Raw genomic sequence first — 22,880 nt, forward strand, 5'->3', positions numbered from 1 at the left:
AACTACATTATTTGATGAAACTGGCTGAAATGTAAATATTGCTCTGTTCAGTCTCTCCCCTTTTCCAGATCCAAGTTAATTTTCCCTGTTTTATTGTAACTTTCTCACATCCTTTAACTGATTTACTGTATTTAAAGTTTAAAGTTTCTATTGGGAATATTGTTTATTACGCTCTGCTTTACACACATTGTTATCTGTAAACCGGGTTGATGTGATGCTAGTCATGAAACTCGGTATAACAAAAATAATAAATAAAAATAAATAAATAAATACTAGCAATAAGAACTAGCAAACAGTAAATGGACGTTTGAAAGCAATGTTGCCAAGCGAAGGTACCTGGTATAGCTGCTGATAAGGTAAGACTATGCAATGCTAGTAATAGGCTTAGTTGGAATTGGGTACAGAGTTGGAGTATAATGCTGAACAGCTGACGCTATGAGTTGAGTACAGAGAAATTGAGAAACATACCAGCCCCCATGGGGGAGAGAGCATGGCCCAGTGTAGGCTCTGATTGGCAGCGTAGACAGAGCAAAAAGAAAGTGCATTCGACAAGATGTGGGCGCACTAAGGGGCGCACCAAGGGGCAGGCTCCTTTGGTTGCGCTCCTTAGTGCACGCGACGCCCGGCACATGACGCCTAGGGTCGCGGCCTTACTTTTAAGGCGAAGGTAGGTCGCCTCGATGATGCCACCGGCGGGGTGTTCCTCCGGAGGAGGGAGGCGCGGCTTGGCTCGGGCTTGTTGCGGCAGCTCCCGGGGTCGAAGGCGTGCCACCTCCTCGCCGGACTAGGAATCATTCACTATGTTTACACTGATGACATCCAATTAATTCTACCAATAGAAGACACTATTGAAAAAACAATGAGTTTGGCCATTATGTATCTGGACATAATAAAACAATTACTAAACCAAATGGAACTGATAATTAACATTGATAAAACTGAATTCATACAATTAGAAAGAAAATGCATGAATATTACACAAACTCCTATAATTCTAAAAAGTAACCAAAAAATTGATTTAGCCGAGAAAGTACACAATCTCGGAGTAATAATTGACACAGAGCTAAACCTTAAACAGCACATATCACTAAAGGTAAAAGAAGGGTATGCTAAACTCATGATACTCAGAAAACTTAAACCATTGCTATCCCTACCAAACTTTCGCACAGTGCTTCAAGCTCTGATATTTGCAAGCACTGACTACTGTAATCCTTTACTACTTGGCTTATCCTACACTACAATAAGACCACTGCAAATATTACAAAACTCCGCAGCTAGAATTCTCACTGGAAAAAGTAAAAAAGATCACATCACAGATACACTTGCCACCCTACACTGGTTACCCATAGAACAAAGAATACAGTTCAAGGCACTTTGCACAATACACAAACTAATCCATGATGAAAAAGCAGAATGGCTGAACACAGCGCTGCGAGTTCACATCCCACACAGAAATCTAAGATCAGCAAACAAAGCTCTTCTAACCATTCCATCGGTGAAAACAGCAAGACTTACCCAAGTTAGGGCACGTGTACTGTCCCTCGCCGGTCCAATATTATGGAATCCCATGCCCCTTGACCTTAGATGTCAGAGAAATCACAAACTTTTCAAAACACACCTCAAAACCTGGCTTTTCAAACAAGCCTTCAAGAGAGAGAATGAAGCAAGCAAATAAATTAGGAAGCGGACATAGAGCACCTAGCACACAGTTTCCAGATACTACTGGAAATTAGTTTCCCCCCTCTTATAATGAGAAGTCAAACCAACAGGTTGAATTGCAATAAACATACAATGTAAATTCTTCATCATATACCATATTATTCATAATGTTGTTTTGTTACTGAATAATGATGGCACCATCTATGTAATTTATGATTTATATTTTCTTTGACATATATGCCCTATTGTAAACCGTTATGATGGTAAATAACTTAATGACGGTATATAAAAACTTTTAAATAAATAAATAAAAATAAGAGCCATGGAGGTGGCTTGTTGGAATGGAGGCTACTACCTGGTGATTACTACCCTTACTCAATAAGCCTTAACATGGTTAATGCAACTCCAACATTGCTCTCTGCTGCAAGGGGAAATATAGAAAAGAGGATTTGCATTCAGACAACAACCAACAAGGACTGAACTACATAGTCTTGGTAAACAAATAAGCATGGGGGTAGCTTGCTTATTGCGGCGGTTACTACCCTAAACCAATTAAGCCTGATACTTCACTTTGAATGCATATTTAGCGTTGCTCTCTGCTTCAACGGCAGGGAGAAATGTGGAAAAGAGGATTTACATTCAGACAACATCCAGCAAGGCGTGGATCTGTGCAGTCTGGGCAAGCAAACATCAGGGTAACTTGCTTGATGCTGCGGTTGCTACCCATGACCATTAAGCCTTATGCTCACATTTGATGCAATTCCAACATTTCTCTCTGCATCAGTGGCAGGGGGTGGCAGGAAATTTGAATCAAACAGTTACCAACAAGGGCCCGGAACTTGGTGGTCGGTGAAACAGATACGTATGGGAAAATAAGTGTGGGAGCTTGCTGGGCAGACTGAATGGGCCGATTGGTCTTTTTCTGCCGTCATTTCTATGTTTCTATGTTTCTATGAATTCTTTGTGTCAGTCTTCACTGAGGAATATGTAAAAGAGATACCCATGCTAGAAATGATATTCAAAGGTGATGATTATGCACAACTGAAACAAACCTCAATGAACCTGTAAGGTATACTAGGGAAAATTGACAAACTAAGAGTAGCAAATAACCTGGACCAGGCGGTATGCATCCCAGAGTGCTGAAAACAGAAAAATGAAATTGTGGATATACTAGGGATGTGAATCGTTTTTTGACGATTTAAAATATCGTCCGATATATTTTAAATCGTCAAAAATCGTTAGGGCCACGATACAATACCAATTCCCCCGATTTATCGTCAAAAAATCGTAAATCGGGGGAAGGGGGAGGGCAGGAAAACCGGCACACTAAAACACCCTAAAACCCACCCCCGACCCTTTAAATTAAATCCCCCACCCTCCCGAACCCCCCCCAAATGCCTTAAATTACCTGGGGGTCCAGCGGCACACTAAAACACGGCACACTAAAACCCCCTAAAACCTACCCCGACCCTTTAAATTAAACCCCCCCCCCCCCCCGAACCCCCCCCCCCAAATGCCTTAAATTACCTGGGGGTCCGTAGCCTTAAATTACCTCCGTAGCGGCGGTCCGTAGCTAAATCGGGGGAAGGGGGAGAGCAGGAAAAGCGGCACACTAAATCGTGTAGTCTTCAGCCGGCGCCATTTTGCAAAATGGCCGCCGCAAAATGGCGGCGGCCATAGACCAAAACAATTCGACGCAGGAGGTCGTTCCGGACCCCCGCTGGACTTTTGGCAAGTCTTGTGGGGGTCAGGAGGCCCCCCCAAGCTGGCCAAAAGTTCCTGGGGGTCCAGCGGGGGTCCGTGAGCGATTTCCTGCCGCGAATCGTTTTCCGTACGGAAAATGGCGCCGGCAGTCGATCTCTCATCAGCGTTTGATACTGTAAACCACCAGTGCCTCCTACAACGACTAACGGACATTGGCATTACAGGAGCAGCATTCAACTGGTTCAAATCATTTTTGGAAACAGATCATACAAGGTCAAGATAAACAATGAGTCCCACGCCATCGAATCCAAAAGGGGAGTACCGCAAGGATCATCCCTCTCCCCGACTCTCTTCAATATATATCTTCTCCCACTCTGTCAATTACTCACCAACCTCAAGCTAATTCATTTTCTATATGCGGATGATATACAAATCCTCATCCCTATAGAAGACTCACTACACAAAGCTATGTCACACTGGAATAAATGTCTCTCAGCTATCAACAACCTTCTCACCAGCCTCAACCTAGTCTTAAACACAAAAAAAAACTGAAATCCTCATTATAGCACCGGAAAACTATGTCCCACCCACAACTCTTAATACTAGCCAAAGCCTGGATACCTTTTCACAACAAGTAAAAGACCTAGGAGTCATCATAGACAGCGGATTCAGCCTCAACAAATTCGTCAATAACACTATAAAAGAATGTTTCTTTAAACTTCAAACCTTAAGAAACTAAAACCTCTCCTGCTATACAGAGACTTCCGCATGGTACTACAGGCCATCATACTCCCAAAACTGGACTACTGCAACTCCCTCCTTCTAGGCCTACCAGCATGCACCACAAAACCACTTCAGATGGTCCTTAATGCCTCAGCAAGAATCCTCTCAAATGCCAAAAAAAGAGATCATATTACCCCAATCCTTCTTCATCTCCACTGGCTCCCAATTAAATTCAGGATCCAATTCAAATCCTCAATGATGATACATAAAGCCTTGTACAACATCGCGCCTCTCAAGCTAACATTCCAAATTCAACTACACACATCCATGAAACCGACCAGAAGCGCTTATCAGAACAGACTAATCACCCAACCAGCTAAATCCGCGCTGAGAAAACGCGCCCTATCCACAGCGGGCCCTTCACTCTGGAACTCACTTCCCACAGACCTTTGCCTTGAACCATGCCACTCCACATTTAAAAAGAAACTTAAGACTTGGTTATTTAAACAAGCATTCCCGCAGAGCTAAGAGCAGGTAGAAAGTCAGTCACATATTATCCGTTTACCCCAGCATATTTCACATAACTTGTTATTTTATTTACTGTTATTTATCATGGATGTTTACTGTTAGTTATTTATTTATTTTTTATTTATTTATTTATTTATTAATTGTTATTTTATCTATTTATTATTACTTTTTAATTGTTAACATTATTACATATATCTTCCTGTTATCTGGATTAACCATGTTCATTGTAAACCACTAACTTGAAGCGATAGTTACTGTTCATTGTAAACCGGGGTGATATATATATTATACAGGAACCTCCGGTATATAAAACCTTAAATAAAATAAATAAATAAATGATAATTATGCCATGGCTGAGTGCTATAACTTAAAGCACATAGTATGATAATTATGCCATGGCTATAACTTAAAGCACATAGTATGATAATTATGCCATGGCTGAGTGCTATCACTTAAAGCACATAGTATGATAATTATGCCATGGCTGAGTGCTATCACTTAAAGCACATAGTATGATAATTACGCCATGGCTGAGTGCTATAACTTAAAGCACATAGTATGATAATTATGCCATGGCTGAGTGCTATCACTTAAAGCACATAGTATGATAATTACGCCATGGCTATAACTTAAAGCACATAGTATGATAATTATGCCATGGCTAAGTGCTATCACTTAAAGCACATAGTATGATAATTACGCCATGGCTGAGTGCTATCACTTTAAGCACATAGTATGATAATTATGCCATGGCTGAGTGCTATAACTTAAAGCACATAGTATGAAAATCATGCCATGGCTGAGTGCTATCACTTAAAGCACATAGTATGATAATTATGCCATGGCCGAGTGCTATCACTTAAAGCACATAGTATGATAATTATGCCATGGCTATAACTTAAAGCACATAGTATGATAATTACGCCATGGCTGAGTGCTATCACTTAAAGCACATAGTATGATAATCATGCCATGGCTGAGTGCTATCACTTAAAGCACATAGTATGATAATTATGCCATGGCCGAGTGCTATCACTTAAAGCACATAGTATGATAATTATGCCATGGCTATAACTTAAAGCACATAGTATGATAATTACGCCATGGCTGAGTGCTATCACTTAAAGCACATAGTATGATAATTATGCCATGGCTGAGTGCTATCACTTAAAGCACACAGTATGATAATTACGCCATGGCTGAGTGCTATCACTTAAAGCACATATTATGATAATTATGCCATGGCTGAGTGCTATCATTTAAAGCACATAGTATGATAATTATGCCATGGCTGAGTGCTATCACTTAAAGCACATAGTATGATAATTATGCCATGGCTGAGTGCTATCACTTAAAGCACATAGTATGATAATTATGCCATGGCTGAGTGCTATCATTTAAAGCACATAGTATGATAATTATGCCATGGCCGAGTGCTATCATTTAAAGCACATAGTATGATAATTATGCCATGGCTGAGTGCTATCATTTAAAGCACATAGTATGATAATTATGCCATGGCTGAGTGCTATCACTTAAAGCACATATTATGATAATTATGCCATGGCTGAGTGCTATCACTTAAAGCACATATTATGATAATTATGCCATGGCCGAGTGCTATCATTTAAAGCACATAGTATGATAATTACGCCATGGCCGAGTGCTATCACTTAAAGCACACAGTATGATAATTACGCCATGGCTGAGTGCTATCACTTAAAGCACATATTATGATAATTATGCCATGGCTGAGTGCTATCATTTAAAGCACATAGTATGATAATTATGCCATGGCCGAGTGCTATCACTTAAAGCACACAGTATGATAATTACGCCATGGCTGAGTGCTATCACTTAAAGCACATATTATGATAATTATGCCATGGCTGAGTGCTATCATTTAAAGCACATAGTATGATAATTATGCCATGGCTGAGTGCTATCACTTAAAGCACATAGTATGATAATTATGCCATGGCCGAGTGCTATCATTTAAAGCACATAGTATGATAATTATGCCATGGCTGAGTGCTATCATTTAAAGCACACAGTATGATAATTATGCCATGGCTGAGTGCTATCATTTAAAGCACATAGTATGATAATTATGCCATGATGAGTGCTATCACTTAAAGCACACAGTATGATAATTACGCCATGGCTGAGTGCTATCACTTAAAGCACATAGTATGATAATTATGCCATGATGAGTGCTATCACTTAAAGCACACAGTATGATAATTACACCATGGCTGAGTGCTATCACTTAAAGCACATATTATGATAATTATGCCATGGCTGAGTGCTATCACTTAAAGCACACAGTATGATAATTACGCCATGGCTGAGTGCTATCACTTAAAGCACATATTATGATAATTATGCCATGGCTGAGTGCTATCATTTAAAGCACATAGTATGATAATTATGCCATGGCTGAGTGCTATCATTTAAAGCACATAGTATGATAATTATGCCATGGCTGAGTGCTATCACTTAAAGCACATATTATGATAATTATGCCATGGCTGAGTGCTATCATTTAAAGCACATAGTATGATAATTATGCCATGGCTGAGTGCTATCATTTAAAGCACATAGTATGATAATTACGCCATGGCTGAGTGCTATCATTTAAAGCACATAGTATGATAATTATGCCATGGCTGAGTGCTATCACTTAAAGCACATATTATGATAATTACGCCATGGCTGAGTGCTATCATTTAAAGCACATAGTATGATAATTATGCCATGGCTGAGTGCTATCATTTAAAGCACATATTATGATAATTATGCCATGGCTGAGTGCTATCATTTAAAGCACATAGTATGATAATTATGCCATGGCTGAGTGCTATCACTTAAAGCACATAGTATGATAATTATGCCATGGCTGAGTGCTATCATTTAAAGCACATAGTATGATAATTATGCCATGGCTGAGTGCTATCACTTAAAGCACATAGTATGATAATTATGCCATGGCTGAGTGCTATCATTTAAAGCACATAGTATGATAATTATGCCATGGCTGAGTGCTATCACTTAAAGCACATAGTATGATAATTATGCCATGGCTGAGTGCTATCATTTAAAGCACATAGTATGATAATTATGCCATGGCTGAGTGCTATCACTTAAAGCACATAGTATGATAATTATGCCATGGCTGAGTGCTATCACTTAAAGCACATAGTATGATAATTATGCCATGGCTGAGTGCTATCATTTAAAGCACATAGTATGATAATTATGCCGTGATGAGTGCTATCACTTAAAGCACATAGTATGATAATTATGCCATGGCTGAGTGCTATCACTTAAAGCACATATTATGATAATTATGCCATGGCTGAGTGCTATCACTTAAAGCACATATTATGATAATTATGCCATGGCTGAGTGCTATCACTTAAAGCACATATTATGATAATTATGCCATGGCTGAGTGCTATCACTTAAAGCACATAGTATGATAATTATGCCATGGCTGAGTGCTATCACTTAAAGCACATAGTATGATAATTATGCCATGGCTGAGTGCTATCATTTAAAGCACATAGTATGATAATTATGCCATGGCTGAGTGCTATCATTTAAAGCACATAGTATGATAATTATGCCATGGCTGAGTGCTATCATTTAATTTAAAGCACATAGTATGATAATTATGCCATGGCTGAGTGCTATCACTTAAAGCACATAGTATGATAATTATGCCATGGCTGAGTGCTATCACTTAAAGCACATAGTATGATAATTATGCCATGGCTGAGTGCTATCACTTAAAGCACATAGTATGATAATTATGCCATGGCTGAGTGCTATCATTTAAAGCACACAGTATGATAATTATGCCATGGCTGAGTGCTATCATTTAAAGCACATAGTATGATAATTATGCCATGGCTGAGTGCTATAACTTAAAGCACATAGTATGATAATCATGCCATGATGAGTGCTATCACTTAAAGCACATAGTATGATAATTACGCCATGGCTGAGTGCTATCACTTAAAGCACATAGTATGATAATTACGCCATGGCTGAGTGCTATCACTTAAAGCACATAGTATGATAATTATGCCATGGCTGAGTGCTATCACTTAAAGCACACAGTATGATAATTATGCCATGGCTGAGTGCTATCATTTAAAGCACATAGTATGATAATTATGCCATGGCTGAGTGCTATAACTTAAAGCACATAGTATGATAATCATGCCATGATGAGTGCTATCACTTAAAGCACATAGTATGATAATTACGCCATGGCTGAGTGCTATCACTTAAAGCATATAGTATGATAATTACGCCATGGCTGAGTGCTATCACTTAAAGCACATAGTATGATAATTATGCCATGGCTGAGTGCTATCACTTAAAGCACATAGTATGATAATTATGCCATGGCTGAGTGCTATCACTTAAAGCACATAGTATGATAATTATGCCATGGCTGAGTGCTATCACTTAAAGCACATAGTATGATAATTATGCCATGGCTGAGTGCAATCACTTAAAGCACATAGTATGATAATTATGCCATGGCTGAGTGCAATCACTTAAAGCACATAGTATGATAATTATGCCATGGCTGAGTGCTATCACTTAAAGCACATAGTATGATAATTACGCCATGGCTGAGTGCTATCACTTAAAGCACATATTATGATAATTATGCCATGGCTGAGTGCTATCATTTAAAGCACATAGTATGATAATTATGCCATGGCTGAGTGCTATCACTTAAAGCACATAGTATGATAATTATGCCATGATGAGTGCTATCACTTAAAGCACATAGTATGATAATTATGCCATGGCTGAGTGCTATAACTTAAAGCACATAGTATGATCATTATGCCGTGGCTGAGTGCTATAACTTAAAGCACACAGTATGATAATTACGCCATGGATGAGTGCTATCATTTAAAGCACACAGTATGATAATTACGCCATGGCTGAGTGCTATCACTTAAAGCACACAGTATGATAATTATGCCATGGCTGAGTGCTATCATTTAAAGCACATATTATGATAATTACGCCATGGCTGAGTGCTATCATTTAAAGCACATAGTATGATAATTATGCCATGGCTGAGTGCTATCATTTAAAGCACATATTATGATAATTACGCCATGGCTGAGTGCTATCATTTAAAGCACATAGTATGATAATTACGCCATGGCTGAGGTATCACTTAAAGCACACATATGATATTATGCCATGGCTGAGTGCTATCACTTAAAGCACATAGGTTGCCACAGTCAGCTTTGATTATTGTACTTTGACTGGAAGCACAATCTGCTATTTCAACCCTTTCAGCTACTTATCTGTCCCAGAAGGGGCAGGAACTCAGCAAGTTTACATCAGTCCTGTGTTGGCCTTTGGTGGAGTTTCCTACACAGGAAAAAAACAAGGAATGTTGTGAATAGGAAGAGCATTGAAAGGAAGGGCAGCAGAGGCAGGGAGCAGAATGAGAGCGGAACAGGAGGAAGCAGGACATGGAGTATGAATCTAAGAAAAGAAAGAATGTGAGTAAAAAATGTAAATTGTAATAAAGCACTGTATTGTGGCGTTTAGTCTGAGAAGAGTCTATTGGATAAAAGCTGTTACAGTTCTGTGCATTAATCGCTTTTCCATTAGCAAAGAATGAGAAAAAGACTTTGTAAATCTGACTTTTAATGTGGTGCTGGTGTGGAATGTGCATCTTGATAATGGTTTTATTCTCATGCTTGATCATCTCTTTCACTCTTTACTGGAATATGAGTTCTTTTCAAGAATTAGTGATCTGTCAGCAGAAAGGTGTACGGAAGGCCTGATTCATTAAGCCTTTTTCCCATATACACAGGGTGGGCAATTTTTAAAAGCCATTTACCCATGTAAAAGTTTGCATAGAAATAAAAGATGTGCATACTTTTACCAGTGGGAAAACTAATTGGGCTTAGAAGCAAAGTTAGGTTAGGGAAAATAACAATATTCACAGGGATGGTGACTTTAAAACAAGCCCTCAGGTACCCTGGACATTCACTGAAATTTAAAATCATGCATGCAGCTGAATATGTATAATTTAAAATATGCCTGCCACACATAATGTTAACTGGTTACTCAAGCAAATGAGCTTCACATATCTTCCTTAGGACTTTGTCAGCTTTACCATACTCATGTGACGGACATTCCCAGTTTTACCAAGTAATCCACCAATTTGTTCAATGTATCTTGAGGTCTTCCAGAGCCCTCTGTTGGGCCGATACAGTAAAAATCGCGGGAGAGCGGGCGAGTGTCCACTCTCCTGTGCGCGCAATACAGTAAATTAATTTATTTAAATTAGGGTCCGCGGCAAAAAGAGGCGCTAGGGACGCGCTAGGGACACTAGCGCGTCCCTAGCGCGTCCCTAGCGCCTCTTTTTGGACAGGAGCGGTGGCTGTCAGCGGGTTTGACAGCCGACACTCAATTTTGCCAGCGTCGGTTCTCGAGCCCACTGACAGCTATGGGTTCGGAAACCGGACGCCGGCAAAATTGAGCGTCCGCTTTTCAACCCGCAAGCCGCGGGCCTATTTCAATTTTTTTTAGTTTTTTATTTTTTACTTTTTTTAACTTTTGGGGCCTCCGACTTAATATCGCCATGATATTAAGTCAGAGGGTGCACAGAAAAGCAGTTTTTACTGCTTTCTGTGCACTTCCCCGGCGCCGGCAGAAATTAACACTGACCTTTGGGTAGGCGCTAATTTCTTAAAGTAAAATGTGCGGCTTGGCTGCACATTTTACTTACTGAATCGCGCGGGAATACCTAATAGGACCATCATCATGCATTTGCATGTTGAGGGTGCTATTAGGTGCCGCGGGTTGAACGCGTGTTTTTGACGTGCTATTGCCCCTTACTGAATAAGGAGTAAAACTAGTGCGTCGAAATCGCGCGTCCAATCGCGGGTTAACAGTGCGCTCCACCTCTGGCCTCTGGTTTTAAAATATGGATTTATGTTCATAAGTGTTGTCCTCGCCCTGGAATGCTCATGTCCTACCCCTTTTCATAAGCTCATGCATGCTCATATATGCACATAATATATACTATATATATAATATATATATATACTCGTGTATATGGACCTTTTAGCACGAGCAACTCTTTTAAAATTTGGCCCATTGTTTTCCGTGGAAAAAGTATCTGCAGAAAATCAGAGACAAATCTCTGTAGCCACTTTTGAAAGGGAAAGTATGAACTTGCATGTATATGGCTAGCTATGAAAACAATCCTTAGTGGCTATACCTGGGAACCTTTGACATTTCTCTGGATTAGAAGAGCAGCTACAGCGACACAACACACTTTCTCTCTTCCCTTCCCCAACAAACAACAACAGGCATTCTTTCTTTCTTCATTTTTTAAATTTTCTTTAATGTAACTTACATCTATACAAATATAATAGCATTCCAAACATGAAGAAAGTACTGATTAAACATGTCTTTACATATTACTGGTCCAATGTGACAGAGAGAGAGGATGAGGTTGTGGTTATGTCTTCACCTGTTTCCTCTTGTGTTCTTGTCCTAGTGCAATGTAAGTTTACTGTTTTGCTTGGTGCAAACTATCATTTGCATATTTAATGGAGTGACAGGTGTCAGTCTTAAACATGTTCACCTTGCATTTAATCAGAGACCCCAAGGTAAATTCAGAAAATAGTGCAGCTCTGAATTCAGTTTTATTTTTTTTGATCAGGGAGCATATTCTTTCTATGTAGAGATGCTTGATGGATTCTATAGCAGGGTACCGTCAAGCCAGGGTGAGATAACATAGTAGAAAAATCTCATCTTTGTGAGACTATCCTCACCCCAAATGAGGTCAAATGTTCACCGAGGTCGTACTGTGCAATTCGTATGTCTCACTCTGCATGTAAACCCTAACCATCACCAGTACCTCACCTCGAGAATTAGCTGTCCCTCCTGCAGTCATATAAATAGTTGAATACTGTGAAGGCCTCCCAGTGGCTCTCTCTCTATCCCCCCCCACAAGCCTAGAAATGGCCAAAATGCAATCTTTATTGCAAATTGCGTTATGGCAGTTTTGGACATATTCTACAGCTTAACACCAGGAAAAAAGGTGTCGTTATTTCTGGCGTTAAAACCAGTGGATTTATGCGAGTAGAGGGAATTATGTGTGCCGGGCCTATTTTAGAAAGGCCCAGCAATGCGCAAAAGCCCCAGGACGCGTCAGTCCCGGGGCTTTAAAAAAGGGGCAGTCTGGGGGCGGGGCCAGAGGTCTCTGTCACAGCGGCCATTTGCCACTGTGTCAGAGGATCACCTGCCAGCAGGCTGCCCGGAGGCAGGCACAAAAGGTGAGATAGAGGTCGGGGGGAGGTTAGAATAGGGCTAGGGGGTGGGAAGGTTAGGGGAAGGGGTGGGAAGGGAAGTTCTCTCACAGACTGCTCTGAAATCAGAACGGCCTGGGAGGGAACGGGTGAAGGCCACGGCGTCGGTGCACCGGGGGCAGGACCGAGGCCTCCGGCACAGCGGCCGTGCCGTGGGATCGCACGCCAGTAGCCGGCTGGCGCGCGCAAGTTATGCCTGCCTCAGGCAGGCGTAAATAACAAAATAAAGGTGGGGGGATTTAGGTAGGGCTGGGGGGCGGGTTAGATAGGGGAAGGGAGGGGAAGGAGGGGGGAGCAGAAAGAAAGTTCCCTCCGAGGCCGCTCTGATTTCGGAACGGCCTCAGAGGAAACAGGGAAAGCCATCAGGGCTCCCCTTGGGCTCGGCGCGTGCAAGGTGCATAAGTGTGCACCCCCGTGCGCGCGCTGACCCCGGATTTTATAACATGTGTGCAGCTGTGTGCGCATGTTATAAAATCGGGCGTAGATTTGTGCTCGCCGGCTTGTGCGCACAAATCTACGCCCACGCGTAGCCCTTGGTGTAAGGAACAAAGTTTTGGGTATATTGGAGGGTAGGGCAATTTATGAACAGAAAAGGGCTGTTGCGTTGGAGGTGGACCCTTGACCTGGCACAGAATTGGTACAGCCCTCTGGTCGGACCCAGAGAGCGTCTGCTACCAGGAGGCGGAGCTCATGAGGAGACCGAGGCTCGCTGGAGCTTCACCAATAACAGTCCGGGGTTTCCGCAGGTTGAGCCCTTGGGTACCCGGAGCGCCTGGATTTAGGTGGGGCCTCTGGAGGTCTCCCAGAGAGAGGACAGAGTGGTCAGCCAGGCGGCGGTCAGGTCTGGAGCGGTCAGCATAGTCAGGCAGGCGGAGGTCGCTACCAGGTAGAGATCAAACAAAGATAATGAGAAGGCACGGGAACTAGGAAGCCAGGGCAACAAGGAACAAGAGTCCTTGTTGCAAAGGCAAACCTCAAGTGACTGCAGGCCCCTTTTATAGGGCCAAAGAACTCCCTTGATGACGTCACTAGGAGGAGCCACAGGACTGGCCCTTTAAATGAACTGTGGAGGTGCGGCCTCGCACCTAAGGAGGCAGGACCCTGGAGAGTAATCATGGTGAGGCTGGAGACGCAGGCCCGACGTCAGGGGTGGCTCTAGCCTGAAATGGAGTTTCAGTTGGCCTCCCGACCACAAGAAGAGTCTCTCGCGGCCGGGCGGATTTAGGCGAGCAGGGCCCTGCGCGCCGGTAGGCCTATTTTACATAGGCCTACCGGCGCGCGCAGAGCCCCGGGACTCGCGTAAGTCCCGGGGTTTTCGGAGAGGGGGCGTGTCGGGGGCGTGTCAGGGGCGGGGCCGAGTGCCGCGCCATTTTCGGGGCGTGTCGGCAGCATTTTGGGGGCGGGCCTGGGGGCGTGGTTACGGCCCGGCGCGGTCCGGGGGCGCGGCCGCGCCCTCCATACCCACCCCCAGGTCGCGTCCCGGCGCACTAGGGACCTGGTGATGCGCGGGGATTTACGTATCCCTCCGGGAGGCGTAAATCCCCGACAAAGGTAAAGGGGGGGTTTAGACAGGGCCAGGGGGGTGGGTTAGGTAGAGGAAGGGAGGGGAAGGTGAGGGGAGGGCGTTAGAGGATCCCCTCCAAGGCCGCTCCGAACGGGGGTAGGCTGCGCGGCTCGGCGCGCACCGGCTATACGTAATCGATAGCCTTGCGCGCGCCGATCCAGGATTTTAGTAGATACGCGCGACTACGCGCGTATCTACTAAAATCCCGCGTACTTTTGCTTGTGCCTGATGCGCCAGCAAAAGTACACGAATGCGCCGTGTTTGAAAATCTACCCCTATGCGCACATACGCGTGCATGTTACGAAATAGCCCTGGCGCATGTATGTGTGTGCTGATCTTATATCCATTGGGGTAGATTTTATAAAACAGCGCGAGCGCGTACTTTTGTTGGCGCACCAGGCGCAAACAAAAGTACGCTGGATTTTAGTAGATATGCGCGTATCTGCTAAAATCCTGGATCGGCGCGCGCCGAGCCGCGCAGCCTGTCTCCGTTCCCTCCGAGGCCGCTCCGAAATAGGAGCGGCCTCGGAGGGAACTCCCTTTCGCCCTCCCCTCACCTTCCCCCCCCTTCCTCTACCTAACCCCCCCCCCCGGCCCTATCTAAACCCCCCCCCCACCTTTATCCCTGGATTTACGCCTCCCAGAGGGAGGCGTAAATCCACGCGCGCCAGCAGCCCGCTGGCGCGCGGAGACGCAATCCGGGGGCGGTTCCGGATGGCGCAGCCACGCCCCCAGAACCGCCCCGGCCCGAAACCACGCCCCCAGGCCCGCCCTCGAAATGCCGCGTCCCGCCCCCAAAACGCCGCGCCGATCGGCCCCGCCCCGACACGCCCCCCTCGAAAAACCCCGGGACTTACGAGAGTCCCGGGGCTCTGCGCGCGCCGGCGGGCCTATGGAAAATAGGCGCGCCGGCGTGCAAGGCCCTTCTCGCGTAAATCCGGGCGGATTTACGCGAGCAGGGCTTTTAAAATCCGCCCCATTGCGCACATACGCGTGCATGTTACGAAATAGCCCTGGCGCATGTATGTGTGCTGCTGATCTTATATCCTATGCGCACATACGCGTGCATGTTACGAAATAGCCCTGGCGCATGTATGTGTGCTGCTGATCTTATATCCTATGCGCACATACGTGTGCATGTTATGAAATAGCCCCGGCGCACGTATGTGTGCTGCTGATCTTATATCCTATATGCACATACGCGTGCATGTTACGAAATAGCCCTGGCGCACGTATGTGTGCTGCTGATCTTATATCCTATGCGCACATACGCGTGCATGTTACAAAATAGCCCTGGCGCACTTTTGTGTGCTGCTGATCTTATATCCTATGCGCACATACGCGTGCATATTACGAAATAGCCCTGGCGCACGTATGTGTGCTGCTGAATCTTATATCCTATGCGCACATTCGCGTGCATGTTATGAAATAGCCCCGGCGCACGTATGTGTGCTGCTGATCTTATATCCTATGCGCACATACGCATGCATGTTACGAAATAGCCCTGGCGCACGTATGTGTGCTGCTAATTTTAAACTTGTATGTGCTCGGCAGCATAAGTTAAGCTTTGGGACGCACAAGGTGAAGGAATTTTATAACAGATGTTGTGGATAGGGGTGTGCATTCGTTTTCAACGCATATGTAAAACGCAACTTTTTTTTTTTTTAACTTAAAAAAGTGATGAGGCGCGATTTCCAACTTATTCAACATAGCTATGTTGAATAAGTTGGAAATCGCGATCGTTGATCCTAAATAAACACTTAAACCCCCCCCCCTCCTGACCCCCCCAAGACTTACCAAACCTCCCTGGTGGTACAACGAGGGGTCCGGGAGCGGAGGCGCGGTGAACCACGTGACAACGGCGTCACTCCGACGTGACGCCGACGTCACATGCTCCTCGCAAAGGAATACAGGAATGGCTTCCTGACTCCCGCTGGACCACCAGGGAGTTTTGGTAAGTCTTGGGGGAGGATTAAGGAGGGTGAGGGTTTAAATTTTTATTTAGGGAACCGGTGCACGTATTGACATAGCCTCAACTTATGGAATTCTACATATGTCCATATTGACCGAAATTGACCCTCACCTTCGACTTATGGACTTATGAACATAAACTTTTTGTCTGCACATCCCTAGTTGTGGCCAGAGCGGTGGACCCTTGGACCGGCCTTGTGGAGTAGAGAGGAAGGCCGGGAGGTTGAAACTTGCTGACAGGAAAAGCCATTTCTCTGTGTCGTTGCTTCGAAGTGGGGTATGTGGTCTTCAGCAGCCTTTCTATCAGCACTGGCAGCGTCACGAGGCCTAGCTACACTATGAACCCCAGTTCTCGCTTTAAAATTGTGAAATCACCCCTTACTGGCACGAAATATTTCACCATGTTCACTTGTTGATGGCTTATCCTTTACGATATCTGCATTTATAGCCCTAGCTCTTTCACAGATGAGACATTCAGACAGGCTATCACCTGCCATCTGCCTTTCGTTTATCCACACTAGCAATATCCTTTCTACCTCTTCTATCACTGTTGATCGTTGCTTGGTAATTTGAGTGACACCTCAAGCCACACTAACTTCCTTGTACAAACCTTTCTTGGTAAGATTGAGAAAATGGTGCTGTATATGAGAGCGAGATCGCTCACACGAACGCCACTCTCATATTTCTGCACAATTTCCTTCTTTTCGATTGAGATTGCTTTTTTTTATATTGTCTTCCTTTCTTTGCTTCTTTTCTAGCCTTTTTGGGGCCAATTTGAACGCTTCTATGACAAAAGTGATGTTCATCAGGGAGAAGAAATAAGAAAAAATAAGAAATCTAAAAAGGTGTACAACAAAAAAACCCCCATCAACCCAGACACTCATTCCCCCTCCCCACAACTTCCGAGCACATCTCTTGCCCCCCCCCCCCCCCCACACACACACACGCTCATTCCCCCTACCCACCACTTCTGAGCACATCTCTGGGCCCCCCCCCCCCACACACGCTCATTCCCCCTCCCATCACTTCTGAGCACAACTCTGGCCCCCCCCCCCACACACGCTCATTCCCCCTCCCCACCACTTCTGAGCACATCTCTGGCCCCCCCCCCACACACACGCTCATTCCCCCTCCCCACCACTTCTGAGCACATCTCTGGCCCCCCACACGCTCATTCCCCTCCCCACCACTTCTGAGCACATCTCTGACCCCCACGCGCTCATTCCCCCTCCCCACCACTTCTGAGCACATCTCTGGCCCCCCACGCGCTCAATTCCCCCTTCCATCACTTCTGAGCACATCTCTGGCCCCCCACACGCTCATTCCCCTCCCCACCACTTCTGAGCACATCTCTGGCCCCCCCACACGCTCATTCCTTCCCCTCCCCACCACTTCTGAGCACATCTCTGGCCCCGCACATGCTCATTCCCCCTCCCCACCACTTCTGAGCACATCTCTGGCCCCCCCCCCCCCACACCGCTCATTCCCCCTCCCCACCACTTCTGAGCACATCTCTGGCCCCCCACACGCTCATTCCCCCTCCCCACCACTTGTGAGCACATCTCTGCCCCCACACGCTCATTTCCCCTTCCATCACTTCTGAGCACATCTCTGGCCCCCCCCCCCCCACGCTCATTCCCCCTCCCCACCACTTGTGAGCACATCTCTGGCCCCCCACACGCTCATTCCCCCTCCCCACCACTTCTGAGCACATCTCTGGCCCCCCACAACGCTCATTCCCCCTCCCCACCACTTCTGAGCACATCTCTGGCCCCCCACACGCTCATTCCCCCTCCCCACCACTTCTGAGCACATCTCTGGGCCCCCCCCCCACACGCTCATTCCCCCTCCCACCACTTCTGAGCACATCTCTGGCCCCCCCCCCCCCACCCACGCTCATTCCCCCTCCCCACCACTTCTGAGCACATCTCTGGCCCCCCCCCCCACAACGCTCATTCCCCCTCCCATCACTTCTGAGCACATCTCTGGCCCCCCACAACGCTCATTCCCCCTCCCCACCACTTCTGAGCACATCTCTGCCCCCCACACGCTCATTCCCCCTTCCATCACTTCTGAGCACATCTCTGCCCCCCCCCCACACACGCTCATTCCCCCTCCCCATCACTTCTGATCACATCTCTGCCCCCCACACGCTCATTCCCCCTCCCACCACTTCTGAGCACATCTCTGGCCCCCCCCCCCCCACAAACGCTCATTCCCCCTCCCCACCACGTCTGAGCACATCTCTGGCCCCCCACACGCTCATTCCCCCTCCCCACCACCTTCTGAGGCACATCTCTGGCCCCCCACACGCTCATTCCCCCTCCCCACCACTTCTGAGCACATCTCTGGCCCCGCCCACACGCTCATTCCCCCTCCCCATCACTTCTGAGCACATCTCTGGCCCCCCCACACGCTCATTCCCCTCCCCACCACTTCTGAGCACATCTCTGGCCCCCACACATGCTCATTCCCCCTCCCCACCACTTGTGAGCACATCTCTGGCCCCCCCCCCCCCACACGCTCATTCCCCTCCCCACCACTTGTGAGCACATCTCTGGCCCCCCACATGCTCATTCCCCCTCCCCACCACTTGTGAGCACATCTCTGGCCCGCCACAACACCGCTCATTCCCCGCCTCCCATCACTTCTGAGGCACATCTCTGGCTCCCACACCTCATTTCCCTCCTCCCATCACTTCTGAGCACATCTCTGGCCCACTCACGACGCTCAGTCTCCCTCCCCACCACTTCTGAGCACATCTCTGGCCCCCCCCCCCCCACACGCTCATTCCCCCCTTCCATCACTTCTGAGCACATCTCTGGCCCCCCCCCCCACACGCTCATTCCCCCTCCCCCCCACCACTTCTGAACACATCTCTGGCCCCCCACACGCTCATTCCCCCTCCCACCACTTGTGAGCACATCTCTGGGCCCCCCCCCACACGCTCATTCCCCCTCCCACCACTTCTGAACACATCTCTGGCCCCCACACGCTCATGTCCCCCTCCCACCACTTGTGAGCACATCTCTGGCCCGCCACAGCGCTCATTCCCCCTCCCCATCACTTCTGAGCACATCTCTGGCTCCCACACGCTCATTTCCCCCTCCCCATCACTTCTGAGCACATCTCTGGCCCCTCACACCTCATTCTCCCTCCCCACCACTTCTGAGCACATCTCTGTCCCCCCACAGCGCTCATTTCCCCCTCCCCATCACTTCTGATCACATCTCTGGCCCCCCACACGCTCATTCCCCCACCCACTCCCCCCTCCCCACCACTTCTGAGCACATCTCTGGCCCCCACACATGCTCATTCCCCCTCCCCCACCACTTGTGAGCACATCTCTGGCCCCCCCCCCCACACGCTCATTCCCCCTCCCCACCACTTGTGTGAGCACATCTCTGGCCCCCCACATGCTCATTCCCCTCCCCACCACTTGTGAGCACATCTCTGGCTCCCACACGCTCTTCCCTCCCCCTCCCCATCACTTCTGAGCACATCTCTGGCCCCCCACACGCTCATTCCCCCTCCCCACCACTTCTGAGCACATCTCTGGCCCCCCACCTGCTCATTCCCCTCCCCACCACTTGTGAGCACATCTCTGGCCCCCCCCCACCCCACACGCTCATTCCCCCTCCCCACCACTTGTGAGCACATCTCTGACCCTCCACACCTCATTCCCTCTCCCCACCACTTCTGAGCACATCTCTGGCCCCCCACGTGCTCATTCCCCTCCCCACCACTTGTGAGCACATCTCTCTGGCCCCCCCCCCCACACGCTCATTCCCCCTCCCCACCACTTGTGAGCACATCTCTGACCCTCCACACGCTCATTCCCCCTCCCCATCACTTCTGAGCACATCTCTGGCTCCTACAGGCTCATTCCCCCTCCCCCACCACTTCTGAGCACATCTCTGGCCCCCCACGTGCTCATTTCCCTCCCCACCACTTCGAGCACATCTCTGGCCCCCCCCCCCACACACACGCTCATTCCGTCCCCCCCCACCACTTTCTGAGCACATCTCTGGCCCCCCACATGTTCCATTCCCTCTCCCCACCACTTCTGAGCACATCTCTGGCCCCCCACACGCTCATTCCACCCTCCCCACCACTTCTGAGCACACTCGCTGGCCCCCCAAACGCTCATTCCCCTCCCCACCACGTCTGAGCACATCTCTGGCCCCCACATGCTCATTCCCCCTCCCCACCACTTCTGAGCACATCTCTGGCCCCCCCCCCACACACACGCTCATTCCCCCCCCCCACCACTTCTGAGCACATCTCGGGCCCCCCCCCCCCCACACGCTCATTCCCCCTCCCCACCACTTCTGAGCACATCTCTGGCCCCCCCACACCGCTCATTCCCCCTCCCCACCACTTCTGAGCACATCTCTGGCCCCCCCCCACACGCTCATTCCCCCTCCCCACCACTTCTGAGCACATCTCTGGCCCCCCCCCCCACCTCATTCCCCCTCCCCACCACTTCTGAGCACATCTCTGCCCCTCACACGCATTCCCCCTCCCACCACTTTTCTGAGCACATCTCTGGCCCCCCACACGCTCATTCCCCCTCCCCACCACTTCTGAGCACATCTCTGGCCCCCCACACGCTCATTCCCCCTCCCCACCACTCTGAGCAACATCTCTGGCCCCCCACACGCTCATTCCCCCTCCCCACCACTTCTGAGCACATCTCTGGCCCCCCCCCCCCACACGCTCAACCCCTTCCCCTCCCACCACTTCTGAGCACATCTCTGGCCCCCCCCCACCCCCCCACCCACCTCATTCCCCCTCCCATCACTTCTGAGCACATCTCTGGCCCCCCACACGCTCATCCCCCTCCCCACCACTTCTGAGCACATCTCTGCCCCCCACACGCTCATTCCCCCTTCCATCACTTCTGAGCACATCTCTGGCCCCCCCCCACACGCTCATTCCCCCTCCCCATCACTTCTGAGCACATCTCTGGCCCCCCACACGCTCATTCCCCCTCCCATCACTTCTGAGCACATCTCTGGCCCCCCTACCACGCTCATTCCCCCTCCCCACCACTTCTGAGCACATCTCTGGCCCCCCACACGCTCATTCCCCCTCCCCACCACTTCTGAGCACATCTCTGGCCCCCCACACCTCATTCCCCCTCCCATCATTTCTGAGCACATCTCTGACCCCCCCCCACGCTCATTCCCCCTCCCATCATTTCTGAGCACATCTCTGACCCCCGCCACACGCTCATTCCCCCTCCCACACTTCTGAGCACATCTCTGGCCCCCACCACGCTCATTCCCCCCCCCACCACTCCTTCTGAGCACATCTCTGCCCCCCCCCCACGCTCATTCCCTCCCCATCACTTCTGAGCACATCTCTGGCCCCCCACGCTCATTCCCCCTCCCCACCACTTCTGAGCACATCTCTGGCCCCCCACACGCTCATTCCCCCTCCCACCCTTCTGAGCACATCTCTGGTCCCCCACACGCTCATTCCCCCTCCCCACCCTTCTGAGCACATCTCTGGCCCCCCTCCCCACACGCTCATTCCCCCTCCCCACCACTTCTGAGCACACTCTGGCCCCTCCCACACGCTCATTCCTCTCCCCACCACTTCTGAGCACATCTCTGGCCCCCCACACGCTCATTCCCCTCCCCACCACTTCTGAGCACATCTCTGGCCCCCCACACGCTCATTCCCCATCCCACCTTCTGAGCACATCTCTGGCCCCCCACACGCTCATTCCCCCTCCCCACCACTTCTGAGCACATCTCGGCCCCCACACGCGCATTCCCCCCCCCACCACCACTTCTGAGCACATCTCTGGCCCCCCCCCCCCCCACGCTCATTCCCCCTCCCCACCACTTCTGAGCACATCTCTGGCCCCCCACACGCTCATTCCCCCTCCCACCACTTCTGGCACATCTCTGGCCCCCCACGCGCTCATTCCCCCTCCCACCACTTCTGAGCACATCTCTGGCCCCCCACACGCTCATTCCCCCTCCCACCACTTCTGAGCACATCTCTGGCCCCCCCACGCTCATTCCCCCTCCCCACCACTTCTGAGCACATCTCTGGCCCCCCACACGCTCATTCCCCCCCCCCACCACTTCTGAGCACATCTCTGGCCCCCCCCCCACACGCTCATTCCCCCCCCATCACTTCTGAGCACATCTCTGGCCCCCCATAAGCTCATTCCCCCTCCCCACCACTTCTGAGCACATCTCTGGCCCCCCACAAGCCGCTCATTCCCCCTCCCCACCACTTCTGAGCACATCTCTGGCCCCCACATGCTCATTCCCCCTCCCCACCACTTCTGACCATATCTCTCTGGCCCCCCCCCCAACACGCTCATTCCCCCTCCC

At 48.5% G+C, this 22,880-nt stretch overlaps 1 protein-coding gene across 1 annotated transcript in view; it reads left to right on the plus strand.

Annotated features, from left to right (window-relative positions):
* Positions 1–10,089: 10,089 nt before the first annotated feature.
* LOC115082645 (cerebral cavernous malformations 2 protein-like) overlaps positions 10,090–22,880 on the plus strand; it is a gene marked incomplete at its 3' end in the record, with an annotated part of 46,091 nt that continues 33,300 nt past the window's right edge. Inside the window, exon 1 of the mRNA XM_029586847.1 lies at positions 10,090–10,160. Coding sequence (XP_029442707.1) covers positions 10,131–10,160 — 30 coding nt within the window. The remainder of the gene's footprint in view (positions 10,161–22,880) is intronic.

Source organism: Rhinatrema bivittatum, unplaced genomic scaffold (genome assembly GCF_901001135.1).
Source record: "Rhinatrema bivittatum unplaced genomic scaffold, aRhiBiv1.1, whole genome shotgun sequence".
NCBI lineage: Eukaryota > Metazoa > Chordata > Amphibia > Gymnophiona > Rhinatrematidae > Rhinatrema > Rhinatrema bivittatum.